The following is a 16,461-nucleotide window of genomic DNA, read 5'->3' as shown; positions in this document are numbered from 1 at the left end:
AGGATGAGACATTACTTTTTCTCTTTCTCTAAAAATAGCATTCTGTAGTATTTAACTAATTCCCAGAAAGCAGACAAACTCACTTACTCTGGCTCACAGCCCTTTCACCTCAGTAAAGCACGAAACACGGACAACAATGCAAGGTCTGAAAACATCCTAGAAGGAATTAAAAATGATGATACCGATTTGAATAACCAATATGTGATTAATGAGCTTGTTATCCAGCCTTTCCTGTAATTATACGGGGCTGTATTTATTTCCTGGGATGCATATGGTTTAATATCCACATGTTCAAAATGTGTAATTGAAAGAGGAACTATGAACAGTTCCTAAGTTGTTACCAGAGTGTGCTCTGCAAATGTGTCACATCTGAAGCCAAGGACATGGGAGGGAGGTGGCTGAGTCCAAATGAAAGACATACGACAGTGGTATTTGTATACCCTGTAGGTCTAGGACACGACACTTAGGAACTGTAGCAAGTCATCGTTCGCCTCAATTCACTTTAGGGTGGATTTTCAGTTGATCTCTATTGGTTTTAGAGACATTTCATATCACCAAGTGGTTCACAAATGCCTGTTGAATAACGGCAGAAGCCTATATCAAACAGCGTTATCCATGTGTACTCCATCGTATACATACAGTTTCGTATAGGCTATGCCATTGTTTGTGGTGTGTGGAGGATCCATTGCTCTCCTCTTTCAGCACAAGGTCCTGAGTCATTCAACCACACACACCCCTAGTCTATTCCCCTCAGTGAGGCAGGGTAGAGAGGTGTGTGGGAAGTAGAGAAAAGGCGGAGTATGTAGAGGGGGAGGGGAGCTACAGCAGGGTGATATAGACAGGGTGCAATGGGAAAGAATGCCATGTGTCTGTGGAGGACAGACAGAGAGCGAGGGAGAGTAAGGGGAGGAGGGAGCAGAGGGAGGGAGCAGAGGGAGGGATGGGAATAGGATCTGAGTTGGAGAGTGGAAGCAGCGTGGCTGGCCGGGGCTGACTGCTGAATGAAAGGGCCTGTTGCTCTCCACCACCATTCGTTTTTTGTCCCACAAAAGAGCACATGTCCAGAGCAAACATAGGAAGGCTCTCCAACAGTCAAGCACCAGGGGGAAGGGACAGAATCACCACTACACACAGACCTTTTGGAATTCTGCATCACTCCATTACTTAGCCCTACAGGTGGCAGGGGGAACTACCATTGCTATGAGCGGGGTAAGTGTAAAGGGAGTTGAGCTGCTGTCCCGGTGGCTGTTGGTCCTACTGGTCCTACTCGCACCCCGACATGGGAACACACACCCCCAGTGCTTGGATTACAAGCCCCCCTTCCAGCCACGGGAGCCTCTGGTCTTCTGTAAGGAGTATGCCAAGTTTGGTTGCTGTGACCTGGAGAAAGATGACAAGATCTCCCAGAACTTCTACAAGATCATGGACTACTTTGACTACTCGGGTTACGTGACCTGTGCGAAATACATACGCACCATCCTCTGTCAGGTAAATTGAAGTCTGTCAGTAGTCAGATGTTAGCTAATGACTCCTTATCTAAAACAGTCCACAAAATTGCAGGATATTTGTAGAATGGATTCTCTTCTTGCATGGTTTTAAAACCTTTTCACTTGTTCTAAAATTCGAATTCATCACAGGACATAAAAAAATGTATACAGATTAAGCTATCACATTTCATGAAACTATATTTCATTCAGATTTGTACACCCCTGCGCTACTGAAATGTACGTAGGCATCATGATAATGACATACCCCAGGCCTTTCCAAATGTGCACGCTGTAGATTGGAACAAATTATAGTTGGAGGTATTATGGAAGACCTTGACTTGACTGTTCGAGCATGAGAAACGACAGCACTGTTAACAATGGTGGTTTTAGGGTCCTGAACCACAGTACCACAACATCACTACTGTATACGGATGACTTGTTTGTCCTCTCCAATGATGAGAATCGCATGAATGTGTCCTCAGCTTTGTTTGGTTTTGGATCCAGTGGAAGTCACAGGAGGTTGGTGGCACCTTAGTTGGGGAGGACAGGATCGTGGGAATGGCTGGAATTAGTGGAATGGTATCAAATACGTTGTTTCCATGGTTTCCATGGTTTCCATGTGTTTGATGCCATTCCATTTACTCCGTTCCAGCCATTATTATGAGCCGGCCTCCCCTCAGCAGCCTCCATTGGTGGAAGTGAGCTGTTGTGCTTGGCCCTCAGCTCTCCTATCAGCCATGCTGAGATACAGGCAGTGTGGTCAGTGGCTGGAGACCCAATGCCTACGGCCACTTAGCCAGGGTAAACTCTGCTCAATGATGCCCTTTGTCCGAACAGTTATCATAGATACAGGGGGCTGCTTGTGATCTGTCAAGAGGTCCACTGACCACCAGCGAAAGAAACATTGATTTCCTGTCTGGCCACTGAACAGGATATACAATATCATATTTTCACTGGAAAGAGATGGAGGTGAGGAGTTGAATCCAGATGAAGTAGTTGAAGGAACTATACCGTCTACTTGTGGTAGGATTAAGGCTGACTATTGGGATACAAAACAAGTAGTAACATTGACGTCAACCATTTAACTAAATACAGCCTATCCTATACCTCCTTCCCAACGTTGGAAGCTGAGAAGTCTCACATTTACAGTGATCGTGGCAACGTGGAACTCTGAAGGTTTGTCCGATACGATGTGGCACATGTGCACTCTCTCATTACCGCCCACCTCTTTTGGAAGGAGGGCCTTTTTAGAGTGTTCTTTGAGTGTATTTATGTTGTCTTTGGTGACTTGTGGAGGAAAGGAAACCAACACACACAGCTTTAACCCTACCAGCTCACCCTGCACTGTGTAGTCAACCTTCTTTACAATCGCAGTGTTTGTGGGTGTGCTAGTCTAGGGTTGTTTCCACGCTAAACTGTACAAATTCTAACGCCACATCTGGTTGCCATCTCTGTGAACAAAAGGCACGTGGATTTAAGTTTGACGAATTTCTGTTGTCAAAACTCCCTATCCCATCCAACGCCGGCCTAAATTACAGTATTTCCAAAGGATTTAAACAGAACGTTATAGTTGGCTAAGTGACTGCATTATCAGGGCTGCCTACAGTAGAGGCCAGAGGAGTCAACACCCATTTGATAAAACGAGATGAAACAGGGCAAAGAACAATGACCAGGGTGCAGTTTTTCAAAAGTTATCTATCTGGATTAGGATTACATGCATAGAAATAGAATGGCTAGAACCGTCAAATCATTGATTTGAATGTGGACTCCCGTTCTGCTCATTCTATTTTATATGCATAGAATTTTTTTATATGCATTTAACATTTTTGAAAAACTTGGCCCTGTTGATTTTGGGCTGAATTACACAATAAATTATATGGTCAAGGGTAGCGCTGGTATGTTAATTACAGAGAGTCATAGAAGGGTAATTGCCTACATTGTCTACAGTGCCTTGCAAAAGTGCCTTGCAAAAGTATTCATCCCCATTGGTGTTTTTCCTATTTTGTTGCATTACAACTTGTAATTTAAATAGATTTTTATTTAGATTTTATGTCATGGACATACACAATATAGTCCAAATTGGTGAAGTGGAATTTTAAAAATGACTTGTTTAAAAAAAATAAAAAAATAAAAAAACGGAAAAGTGGTGGTGCATATGTATTCACCCCCTTTGCTATGAAGCCCCTAAATAAGATCTGGTGCAACCTATTACCTTCAGAAGTCACATAATTAGTTAAATAAAATGCACCTGTGTGCAATCTAAGTGTCACATGATCTGTCACATGATCTCAGTATATATACACCTGTTCTGAAAGGCCCCAGAGTCCGCAACACCACCATGCAGACCAAGGAGCTTGCCAAACAGGTCAGGGACAAAGTTGTGGAGAAGTAGAGATGAGAGTTGGGTTATAAAAAAATATCTGAAGCTTTGAATATCCCACGGAGCACCATTAAATTCATTATTCAAAATTGGAAAGAATACGGTACCACAACAAACCTGCCATGAGAGGGCTGCCCACCAAAACTTACAGACCAAGCAAGGAGGGCATTAATCAGAGGCAATAAAGCCCAGACCTCACTCCAATTGAGAATCTGTGGTATGACTTAAAGATTGCTGGAACCCATCCAACTTGAAGGAGCTGGAGCAGTTTTGCCTTGGAGAATGGGCAAAAATCCCAGTGGCTTGATGTGCCAAGCTTATAGAGACATGACCCAAGACACTTGCAGCTGTAGTTGCTGCTAAAGGTGGCTCTACAAAGTATTGACTTTGGGAGGGTGAATAGTTATGCACGCTCAAGGTTTCTGTTCTTTTTGTTTGTTTCACAATAAAAAAATATTTTGCATCTTCAAAGTGGTAGGCATTTTGTGTAAATCAAATGATACAACCCCCCCCCCAAAAAATCTATTTTAATTCCAGGTTGTAAGGCAACAAAATAGGAAAAATGCCAAGGGGGTGAATAAATTCGCAAGCCACTATGTTTGGCGTAGATCAATAGCATTTTAGATTCAGACTCAGAGATTCCCTTTTTCACCTTGGATTGAAACTTAACCAAATAAGCATGGCATGATATCAATCCTGCTTTGCTTAGCTTCACTGAACACTGGGCTCTTTTGATACACTTTCTCTGGATAGTTCCATTACATGTACAAAGGAAATGGGACTCAGCATGGCCGGATTTGTTTGTAAAGACTTGAAAGGGATGGCCCCCTGCTGGGAGATAGCTGGGAAACTATTTAAGATCTGCAGAAACAAATGAACCCCTCAACAAGAGCCAAATCTAGATATTTTAAGATCTAACAGAAATGATGTAAGTAAAAAATAAACATTTACCCCAAGGTGCTATGATGTGATATATCTTACATTTTGTATATAATCAAGGCATTTCATGCATGCTTTTATGTTCTTTTTAGTGGCTATATGCTCACATTTGTCAGCTCTTACCTACTAGTTTTTACTGTACCCCCAACTCAGGCACATAGTGTGGCTGTGCATAACACATACCACCTCCAGATTGCCCCCTTTTCGTTTACGTCACTGCCTGACAATCATGTGACTGCATAATCCACCTAACAATTTATGGTCAGCAACAGATTTTACCCCAGAGTTGGCCAGTGCTGTTGATGTTAAAAGCTTTGATGTTTAGTTTTTGAGCAGTGGTTTGATGGTACCTTTGAGAGAGCATATCTCAGATTTAAATACGAAGAAGTAAATAAATACTCAGCAGAACTCCAGAACACATTATGCCCACTTTGCCTTAGACTTGGAATCATATATATATATATATCATTAATCAGAGTCTTTGTAACAGAACTGTCTTTTTCAGTACCCGTCGTTACAGTGGTTTATATGTTTTGCATAATTGTCCCAACGGTTTACCAGTGTCAAAATGAGTGTAATTTTGTGTCTTTGACTTAACAAGGGATTGGACGTTCCAAGATGCATTTAAACAGGCCTTATTTATTTCTAGAATAGTTATTACTAGCTGATCTGGTTAGTACTGGGATGAGAAGAGGACATGCTGAATTACAAATGTTTTCAAGCTTAGAGAGAGTACATCATGAAAATAGCTGCACAGTATCACGAACAGACATGGCATAGTATTAACCTGTGGACTATACTTTTGAAGATTATATACGACATTACACAAATCAAGTGGCTATAGACTACAGCTTAAGTGGTAGCTCATTATGAAAGTTATCAGCCGATAAGGTAGGTCTACTGATCATGAAGTTTTGCTCATAAGCGTGTGTTGTCCGAGCCCCAATAGCTCTGCCACTTTTCAAACAAGGTTTCCTTATCCTTGCAGGAGTGCTCTCCCTACTCTGCCCACCTGTATGATGCTGAGGATGCCAACACGCCCATGAGGGAGCTGCCAGGCCTGTGCGGAGACTACTGCTCTGAGTTCTGGCACCAGTGCCGCTACACCATTAGCCTGCTCACCGACAACAACGCCACAGTGGGCATAGAGGACGACCGCAATAAGTTCTGTAACTTCCTGGAACTGAAAGACAGGGAGTACTGCTACCCCAACGTGCTCTCCGACGACAAGCTCAATGCCAACCTGGGAGATGTTCGGGCGGACCCCGAGGGCTGTCTGCAGCTGTGTCTGCAGGAGGTGGCCAACGGCCTGAGGAACCCGGTGGCCATGGTCCACGCCGACGACGGGACCCACCGCTTCTTTGTGGCCGAGCAGCTGGGCTACGTGTGGACGTACCTGTCCAACGGCTCCCGTATTGACCGGCCCTTCCTCAACCTGACCAAGGCAGTGCTCACCTCGCCCTGGGCGGGGGATGAGAGAGGCTTCCTCTGCATGGCCCTCCACCCACGCTTCACGGTGGTGCGGAAGGCCTATGTCTACTACTCTGTGTCTGTGAAGAAGGAGGAGAGGATCCGCATTAGTGAGTTTACACTGTCCGCTGATGATATGAACCAACTAGACCACTCCTCAGAGAGGTAAGAGAAGTATCACCAAATGGCATGGACTGAATCAGAACCTGTGGTGTCATCGGCTCCATTCACATGAATGCATTTGACATTTTGAAACAAATCTGAACGAACCAGCAGATTTGAAATAGAGATCTGCAACTACACTCGTCCTATCAGATTTCTAATTTAGTGATGTTTAGTCATGAGTGGTTTTCTTTGTAGAACTATTTTGGAAGTGGTGGAACCTGCCTCGAACCACAACGGGGGCCAACTTCTCTTCGGGCATGATGGCTACCTCTATATCTTCATCGGCGATGGCGGAAGAGCAGGGGACCCCTTTGGAAAGTTTGGGAACTCCCAGAATAAGTGAGTCACTGTGCTCTATATATTTCAAACACATTCAGGGGAAACAAATTAGGGGGTGACATTTAGTAATTTAGTGTATTTCTAGCCTTCACCTCATGTTGATGTTTTTTGAAGGTCAGAATGATATGTTCGCTTCAGAGACATACATTTTTAAAGTGTTGACGATATAGTTATCATTCAACTAAGGACACCTAAACAGTAGTGTTGGAGTATTAGAGCTAGTGGTGGATGGAAACGCTTAATGTGATGTGCTGGCTCTTTAAAGTATACTCATTTACAGACAAGAAATTACAGGAAAAATAAGGGTTCTCCTGGCATGGGCAGGGGTTGGCAGTGCCCAGAATCTACAGAGTGTCACAGGGCCATTCAGAAATGACTCAAAGCCTCTATAGTTATAACACAATGGCAGAATTGTACACACAGTGATATTATGAAAAAAACATCACTGAGCTTTGGACAGTCTGTGTCTTAGAATGCATTTTTATTTTGAACCATGGGCAAGGACAGGGCATAACATTGCCAGTCAGGTTCTAAGTGAGTGCCACCCCCACAGCGTATTGGTCAGTGGCCAGTCTGGACCTGCAGTGCCAGGCCAAAAGTAATACTTATGGGGAATGTTGTCGGGCCTTTTCGTACCATGTGATAATCACTACAGTCTTGTGTAGTCGAGCTTCAAAAGGGACGTTTACCTCTCCTTTTAAAGACCTGAGTGGAGGTAAAATATCTGCTACTCTGTTCAGAATATTACGATGTAGATGTAAATGTGGTGCAGAGGAGGCTGGTGGGAGGGGCTATAGGAGGACGAGCTCATTGTAATGGCTGGAATGGAATAAATGGAACAGTATCAAACAAATCACAAAAAAATATGGAAAATGCATGATTGATTCCAGCCATAACAATGAGCTCATCCTCCTATCTTCAACAGCAGCAAGACGTACAGTAAGAGCAGGTGCTCTAAATCAAACCTTGTTATGCGTTATTCTCAGAAGAGGGTTATGTCTAGTTTATAGTTGGGTAGCTCTAGTGTATAGCAGAATTCATGCATGCGGAAATAGAGGGATCTTTACATCACAGCTTTACCCCGGGGGCGGTACTTACGGTAAAGGCATTCTATTGAGTTCCATTGGGTGGAAACATCCCTTTCAGTTCATCGCAGGAGAAGAAAGATGAGCAGAGGGTTTCTTGACAGCCAATGAATGGGAGGCCAGGGATATGAGGGTTGTGGAACCTGCCATGGCTAATATTTACACAAGACGCGACGCTGTGGGCCGCATAATAGTATGTGTATGAGAGAGAGAGAGAGAGAGAGAGAGAGAGAGAGAGAGAGAGAGAGAGAGAGAGAGAGAGAGAGAGAGAGAGAGAGAGAGAGAGAGAGAGAGAGAGAGAGAGAGAGAGAGAGAGAGAGAGAGAGAGAGAGAGAGAGAGAGAGAGAGAGAGAGAGAGAGAGAGAGAGAGAGAGAGAGAGAGAGAGAGAGAGAGAGAGAGAGAGAGAGAGATTGTTACAACACTGTATATATACATAATATGACATTTGTAATGTCTTTATTATTTTGGAACTTCTGTGAGTGTAATGTTTACTGTTCATTTCAATTGTTTATTCCACTTTTGTATATTATGTACTTCACTAGCTTTGGCAATGTCAACATATGTTTCCCATGCCAATAAAGCCCCTTGAATTGAAATTGAATTGAATTGAGAGAGAGAGAGAAATTCCACTATGTATTTATTTGGACAGTGAAGTTAAAAACGATTCATTTGGCTCTATACTCCAGAATTTTGGATTTGAGATTAAATGTTTTATATGAGGTGACAGTACAGAATGTCACCTTTTATTTGAGGGTATTTTCATACATATCTGTTTCATCGTTTAGAAATGCAAGCACTTTATGCACTTTATATATTTAGTCATATGTATTTGGATACATTCACTTATAGTGTATTAAATATAGTAAAAAGTTTAATATTAGGTCCCATTTTCCTAGCACACAATGACTACATCAAACTTGTCTACTCTACAAACTTCTTGGATGCATTTGCAGTTTGTTTGGTTGTGTTTCAAGGATGTTGTGGTCAATAGAAATGAATGGTAAATAATACAAAAATAATTATTGTAAATAAGAATAGAATATGTTTCTGAACCCTTCTACATTCATGTGGATGTTACCATGATTACGGATAATCATGAATGAATTGTGAATAAAGATGAGTGAGAAAGTCACGGAGGCATAAATATCATTCCCCAAAAAATGCTTTAGGGTCATGATCTTTGTGCATCTATAACGTACTCACTCATCATTAAACATAAATGTCTTTGAAGACTGTTGTGATACACTAGCCTGGTCTCGTAGACTAGACGCAACATAGTAAACAGAAATCCGGGACACTCAAATTAGCATGATATGTTACGTTTCGCATGGTTACATAAGACAGATGGTTACTTAATGAAAGTATCGCAGTATGTAAGATGCGAAAGTCTAGCAACCCAAAGGTTGTGAGTTTGAATCTCATCATGGACAACTTCAGCATTTTTGCTAATTAGCAACTTTTCAACTACTTACTACCTTTTCAGCTACTTTGCAACTACTTAGCATGTTAGCTAACCCTTCCCCTAACCCTAACCTTAACCCTTTTAGCTAACACTTTTAGCTAACCCTAACCCTAGCCTTAACCCTTTAACCTAACTCCTAAACTTAACCATAAACCCTAGCCTAGCTAATGTTAGCCAGCTAGCTAATGTTAGCCACCTAGCTAGAATTCATAATATATCATACATTTTGCAAATTCGTAACGTATTGTACATTTTGCAAATTCACAACATATAGTACGTTTTGCAAATTCGTAACATATAATGCAAATTGTAATTTGTAACATACCATACGAAATGAGTGATGAACAAATTAATACACACCATACGAAATGTAGCATACATTGCCTTGAAAAAGTATTAACCCCCTTGGCATTTTTCCTATTTTGTTGCATTACAACCTGTAATTTAAATTGATTTTTATTTGGATTTCATGTAATGGACATACACAAAATAGTCCAAATTGGTGAAGTGAAATAAAAAATAAAAAATCTACATTTTAAGTGGGAAAGTGGTGCGTGCATATGTATTCACCCCCTTTACTATGAAGCCCATAAATAAGACCTGGTGCAACCAATTACATTCATTATTCACATAAGTAGTTAAATAAAGTCCACCTGTGTGCAATCTAAGTGTCACATGATCTGTCACATGATCTCATTATGTATACACCTGTTCTGAAAGGCCCCAGAGTCTGCAACACCACTAAGAAAGGGGCCCCACCAAGCGAGTGGCACCATGAAGACCAAGGAGCTCTCCAAACACATCAGGGACAAAGTTGTGGAGAAGTACAGATCAGGGTTGGCTTATAAAAAAATATTCGAAACTTTGAACATCCCATGGAGCACCATTAAATCCATTATTAAAAAATGGAAAGAATATGGCACCACAACAAACCTGCCAAGAGAAGGCCGCCCACCAAAACTCACGGACCAGGCAAGGAGGGCATTAATCAGAGAGGCAACAAAGAGACCAAGATAACCCTGAAGGAGCTGCAAAGCTCCACAGCGGAGATTGGAGTGTCTGTCCATAGGACCACTTTAAGCCGTACACTCCACAGAGCTGGGCTTTACGAAAGAGTGGCCAGAAAAAAGCCATTGCTTAAAGAAAAAATAAGCAAACACGTTTGGTGTTCGCCAAATGTGGGAGACTCCCCAAACACATGGAATAAGGTACTCTGGTTAGATGAGACTAAAATGTATCTTTTTGGCCATCAAGGAAAATGTCTGGCGCAAACCCAACACCTCTCATCACCCCGAGAACACCATCCCCACAGTGAAGCATGGTGGTGGCAGCATCATGCTGTGGGTATGTTTTTCATCGGCAGGACTGGGAAACTGGTCAGAATTGAAGGACTTATGGATTGCGCTAATTACAGGGAAATTCTTGAGGGAAACCTGTTTCAGTCTTCAAAAGATTTGAGACTGGGACGGAGGTTCATCTTCCAGCAGGACAAGGACCCTAAGCATACTACTAAAGCAACACTCGAGTGGTTTGAGGGGAAACATTTAAATGTCTTGCAATGGCCTAGTCAAAGCCCAGACCTCAATCCAATTGAGAATCCGTGGTATGACTTAAAGATTGCTGTACACCAGTGGAATGTTGTCTAAATCAAATGATACAAACCCCCTCAAAAATATATTTAAATTCCAGGTTGTAAGGCAACAAAATAGGAAAAATTACAAATGACATACTAGAGTGTCTCAGATTTACAAAATGGTCTGAGACCAGGTTGGATACACAAACACAAATGAAAAACAACGACAGAAGCACACACAACAATGACAGAAGCACACACTAAAACGCTCGTACATTTTCCTATGAATTAACTCCACCCCATGTGTGCGTAGGTCCACTCTGTTGGGCAAAGTGCTGCGTCTCGATGTGGACAACAACGATGACATGGACCCCTACAGTATCCCGTCGGACAATCCTTTCCTGGGGGAGAAGAGCTCGCTGCCTGAGATCTATGCCTACGGGGTGCGTAACATGTGGCGCTGCTCCATCGACCGGGGCGACCCCATCACCGGGCAGGGCCGTGGCCGACTGTTCTGCGGGGACGTGGGGCAGAACAAGTTTGAAGAGGTGGACCTCATCGTCAAGGGTGGCAACTACGGCTGGAGAGCCAAGGAGGGCTTCTCCTGCTATGACAACAGGCTGTGTCGCAACTCCTCTCTTGGTGAGTAGGCTACTCCTCCGTAGAAGTGGCAGGCTGATCAATCAAGCATCAGTTCATTATAAGTTCAGATATTTATTAAAACCCTTAAGCGGTGTAAAATCCTTGCAGCATGTTTCCAAAGCGAGATGTATTGTTGTATTACCTTTTTTCTCCTCAGATGACATCCTGCCTATTTTCGCTTACCCCCACAAACTGGGGAAGTCGGTCACTGGAGGCTACATATACCGCGGCTGCCAGATGCCTAATCTCAACGGCCTCTACATATTCGGGGATTTTATGAGTGGGTGTGTGTTTATACAACATAACCTACATTTATCCAATGTTATACTGATTAATATGCTTAAAATGTTCCATAGATTGTCATGCCTCGAAAAGGAGTTGATAGACAAATGTTCTTAACATTGATAGAACATTGCCAAATGTTTCAAATGCATTAAAACAATAGCATTACAATCGTTTTTTTGCCCTAAAACTCACTTGACACATGCACAATCTGAGTGACTCCTTGTCTACCTAGGCGGCTGATGTCACTGAAGGAGAACCAAAGCACTGGGAAGTGGGAGTACAAGGAGATGTGTATGGGAAAGGGCCAGACGTGCCGATTCCCCAAACTCATCAACAGCTATTACAAATACATAATATCCTTTGCTGAAGATGAGGCAGGTAACCTTGACAACTAGCTTTGCATGTTTTTGTGTCTCTTTGTGTTTTGTTTGTACTGATCTGTACATGAAAAGGCCATTAGGGGATGCATGCTGCTTGTGATGTCACTCACCCAAGGCAACCATGAAAAATTGCTTCTCTGAGCTATTTCATGATGAGCGTCTTCTGCTTTTGAACAGCAATAAAGAGTTCAAACCCAGTGGTGCATCACTTAGTGCATGCTCTTTAACTTCAGATAAGTTTCAAAAAGCAATCTTGTTCAGAATTCCTGACTTCAAAGCTAATTAGAGTGGGAAGGGGTTCAAAAGAAACGGTCTGTCTTCGTTTCACTTTGAAAGTGTTGCATATCTTTGTGCTGGGTCTTAGATACTTATTACCCTCTTGTTTCTAGGGGAGCTGTACTTCCTGGCAACGGGAGCTCCCAGTGCGTCTGCCAGAGCGGGGGTGATCTATAAGATAGTGGATCCATCCAGGTATTAAACTAGGGTCCCAATGTCCCAACAGCCTGGGGGCTCTGGGAATTCATCTCGAATTAATGGCAGATTCCCAAAACAGACATACCTTTGCCAGATATACTAATGTCTGTTGTCCATCCAATTATTGATGTGGTCTTCAATCCCCCTGTGTTTGTTTAGTACATCTCTTACTTTAACTGTGTAATCACAAATGTACTTGCTCTGTGTCACACTAAGGGAATATCTGCTAAACCCTTTACCCCGAAATGCAATTTACTGAATATAATGTGCTTATCTATGATAGAATTGTTTTTTCATGTGGTTATGATAACGTATGATTAAAATGACACAATACTGTATTAGTAGGAGATAGAGTTGTCATGAGCAGCATTGGAACAAATGGATTGTTTGATGGATTTCTCTCACCATCTAGGAGAGCACCTCCAGGCAAGTGCAGCTTCAAGCCCACTCTTGTCAAGATTAAGGGCAAGCTGATTCCCTTCCACCCGACGGAGGGTAAGTGACACCACAAACAAACACGCGTTGCTCTGTGTTTGCAGGCTATCATGAGTCATAGCGCAACACATCTCGGTCAGTTGGAGTGCTCTAAAGGGCTGTTTCTCTCGCTTGACTTCCTCTCTACAGAGTTTGTCATTGACAAGAAGCCGATGACCACTGCTATGCCCACTACTACGGCTAGAACAACAGCTACCACCACGCTTCGTACTCCTCTGACCACCATGCGCTCTACGACGACGAGACCTACCTACAGACCGCCAACTGCAACCCTGAAGGCTACCGCTAAACCTGCAACGACGCGGGCTACAGTGAAACCTTCAACGATGAGGGCTACTATTAAACCTCTTACGACGCGGGCTACTGTTAAACCTGCAGCAACACCTTCCAACCCCACCTCAATGCAGCAGAGGCCTACTGGTACTGCTACACCTGCCCTGACCACCTCATGGAGGCAGGTGATGACGGCCAGGCCAGGTCATGCCACCACTCTTTCCCGGCAGAGAACGTCGTTGTCCTACACCAGGCCCACTGTTACCCCGAAGCCCCGACCACTGTTGACAACTGGAGCCAGAAGGCCCTCTCCACCAACAGCACGACCCTTGACCCTACCACAACCACACGACACGGTCAGACCCCCACCACTAGGGGTTACGACCAACCGGCCCCAGACCACACCAAGGCCCATGTACTGGACAGCTGGAACAAAGCCCACCACCCAGAGGCCTAACTTCATCCTCTCAAAGGCCCAGGACAAGCTCCTGAAAGGCCAGAGTGACAAGATAGACCGTTCCACAAGGAACCGGGTCAACAAGAAGGAACGGGGCTCCAAACCTGGGAAGCAGCGGCGCCGGAAGCACCGGGCTGGGTCCGTGAGGCTGATCAGTGCAGAGCAGCTATCGGACCGTGGGCGGGTGGAGATTTACATACGAGGGGAGTGGGGTACAGTGTGTGATGACTTGTTTAGTAGTAAAGCGGCTACGGTGGTGTGCCAGCAACTAGGATTCCCTGTAGCCCTGCGTGTGGCTAAACGGGCGGAGTTGGGGGGTGGCAGTGGCAGTATCCTGCTAGATGATGTGGAGTGTGAAGGCACAGAGAGGACGTTACTGGACTGCAAACGGGCAAAGGTGGGCAAGCACAACTGTGCACACGATGAGGATGTGGGGGTGGTGTGTGGCTACTACCACGACGAGGATAAATAATGAGCCAAAAGATGTCTGACTGGGGGGATCATTGCTACTCTCCTGTGCATGAACAGAATCTTCCTCTATGTACTGTACTCCAGGGCACAAACTGTGGTCAGACACATCTCACCCTCTACTCCCCCACACATACTCACATACACTGCGAATTCAAGATGATTAACAGCAATTGTTGATTGTAGACTAGACTTTCTGATACTTTACTTCAGAGGCAGAATCCCTTTCCTTCCCTTGCCTCCCTTCCAGAAAAAAGTGTATCACTTTACAATACTGCCCTCTGCTGAAAGAAATGGCATATATTTTGTTGAAATTATAATTTTTTACATTGTATGAATTGATAATCACATCTATATATATAATCATATGTTTTCTTTTTCTTTTTCATCAAAAAAATTCTACATGTGAAGAAGTGATGTCAAAATAATAATAATAATAATGATCATGAAAAGGAAAATGCTGGACATTGTGTGCTTTATTAAAATTTGACGGATTATATACAGTATGTAAACTGTTTTTAAGGCCATTGAGACGAATAAACTGAGATTTCAATTTAATTCTTGCTCCTCATTTCTACTCAAGCAAGCATACTGCGTCACCCATGGACAACCAGATAAAACAAAACTGTTATTCAGAGGACTAATGCTGCGTTCACATGCTAGTCGGAACTAGGAATCTCAGAAATGTCCGACTTGCTAATAGGTTGTAGTTATACATGTTCCGACTAGCACTTGAACGCGGCATAATGCTGAACGATAAGGGAGAAGGGTGGTTTCATGTGCTCGTGGTAAATGGGAAACTGGGAAGTCTAAATCCGACATGAAAGCACCATTTTATTTTAGAATAGCCAGGGGCACACTCCAACACTCAGACATAATTTACAAATGAAGCATTTGTGTTTAGTGAGTCTGCAAGATCAGAAGCAGTAGGGATGACCATGGATGTTCTCTTGATAAGTGCTTGAATTTGACAATTGTTCTGTCCTGCTAAGCATTCAAAATGTAAAGAGTACTTTTGGGTGTCAGGAAAAATGTATGGAGTAAAACGTACAGTATTTTCTTTAGGAATGTAGTTAAGTAAAAGTTTACATAATGGTCCCTGGAGGAAAATGGGGGTGAGTCATGCTTTCTCAACTTCAGTCAACGGGAGGGTTTAGGATTTCATATTTTTCTAGTCCAGGGGAGGGTCATGTAATTTGTAATTGATTACTTTTTCTATTTCTCTGTGTTTTAGAATTAGTTGCTTATTAGGCTATATATCGATGTGTGCCCAATGCCGCCCCTCATCTCTGATTCTCTGCTGGGTGGGCAATATCAAGTGCGCCTATAGGCTAGTGTGGTCTCAACCAAATTATCCATAGCCTATAAAGTATAGGCTACGAAATGCATGCCTGGAGAAGCACAGAGGAAAGTTATATTTCTAAGATGGCTGCTGGGATTGTGTAAATAAAACTAGGCTGCATTACACACTGCAATGGATATTCCAACACTGAGCCCAATGTCTGCTCTGCTCTTGCTGATCAAAAAGTTGTTGTGTTTTGCCTAACCAATGGCTGTCCTGTGTATGCATATAGTGGCAGTTCAGGAGACTCAAAGGCTTAAAAAAAAATTAGGCCTAGTCCATCTTGCGCATGGACTAGCCTACAGCCTATGTTCTGTTCAGTTTGAGAAAGAGAGCAGGAAGATGAGAAGGACCTGAGGTCAACTTTGATAGCTTGCTACTACTATAATTGATTTCATTAAAAGCAATATGTTTCTTGCCCATGTCAGCCTATTTATCAGAGTTATTGACCTCACAATAAGCCATATTTGAGTAATTTACATTGTGGTGCTGAAACTTGAAGCAGAAGCCGCGGCACAATCAGTCAGAAATGGACAGCTCATGGTGCTGAAAGTAGGCAACAGAGTGGGCATAACTAATTTAATCCGTCTTCATTTTAATTAGATTTTACTAACAAGATTTTACTATTTTAAGATTTTGAAGAAAATAAAACGGATGAGATGAAATAAAGTGATATTTAACATCGCTTTGGTCCGCGATGCTTTATATATAGGAACAAGCTGTAAAATACCCATGAAAGACATG

General features: G+C 43.0%; 1 protein-coding gene across 1 annotated transcript; it reads left to right on the top strand.

Annotated features, from left to right (window-relative positions):
• Window positions 1–1,200: 1,200 nt before the first annotated feature.
• Window positions 1,201–14,584, top strand: LOC120029151 (HHIP-like protein 1). Its single transcript, XM_038974457.1, has 9 exons — window positions 1,201–1,488; window positions 5,795–6,441; window positions 6,637–6,780; window positions 11,215–11,543; window positions 11,701–11,827; window positions 12,061–12,206; window positions 12,598–12,679; window positions 13,095–13,177; window positions 13,307–14,584. Exons 1-9 carry the CDS (start codon window positions 1,201–1,203, stop codon window positions 14,377–14,379), a joined length of 2,919 nt encoding a protein of 972 aa, XP_038830385.1. The 3' UTR covers window positions 14,380–14,584.
• The last annotated feature ends 1,877 nt before the right edge of the window (window positions 14,585–16,461 follow it).

Source organism: Salvelinus namaycush, chromosome 34 (genome assembly GCF_016432855.1).
Source record: "Salvelinus namaycush isolate Seneca chromosome 34, SaNama_1.0, whole genome shotgun sequence".
In the NCBI taxonomy this organism is placed as follows: domain Eukaryota; kingdom Metazoa; phylum Chordata; class Actinopteri; order Salmoniformes; family Salmonidae; genus Salvelinus; species Salvelinus namaycush.
This window is presented reverse-complemented; position numbering and strand designations above follow the sequence as displayed.

Bases quoted from the DNA above. Each gene is read 5' to 3' on its own strand.
- LOC120029151 (XM_038974457.1), top strand. From the start codon at position 1,201: ATGAGCGGGGTAAGTGTAAAGGGAGTTGAGCTGCTGTCCCGGTGGCTG. The intron at 11,544-11,700 runs GTGAGTAGGCTA...TTTTCTCCTCAG, and splicing joins GTGTCGCAACTCCTCTCTTG to ATGACATCCTGCCTATTTTC. The intron at 13,178-13,306 runs GTAAGTGACACC...TCCTCTCTACAG, and splicing joins TCCCTTCCACCCGACGGAGG to AGTTTGTCATTGACAAGAAG.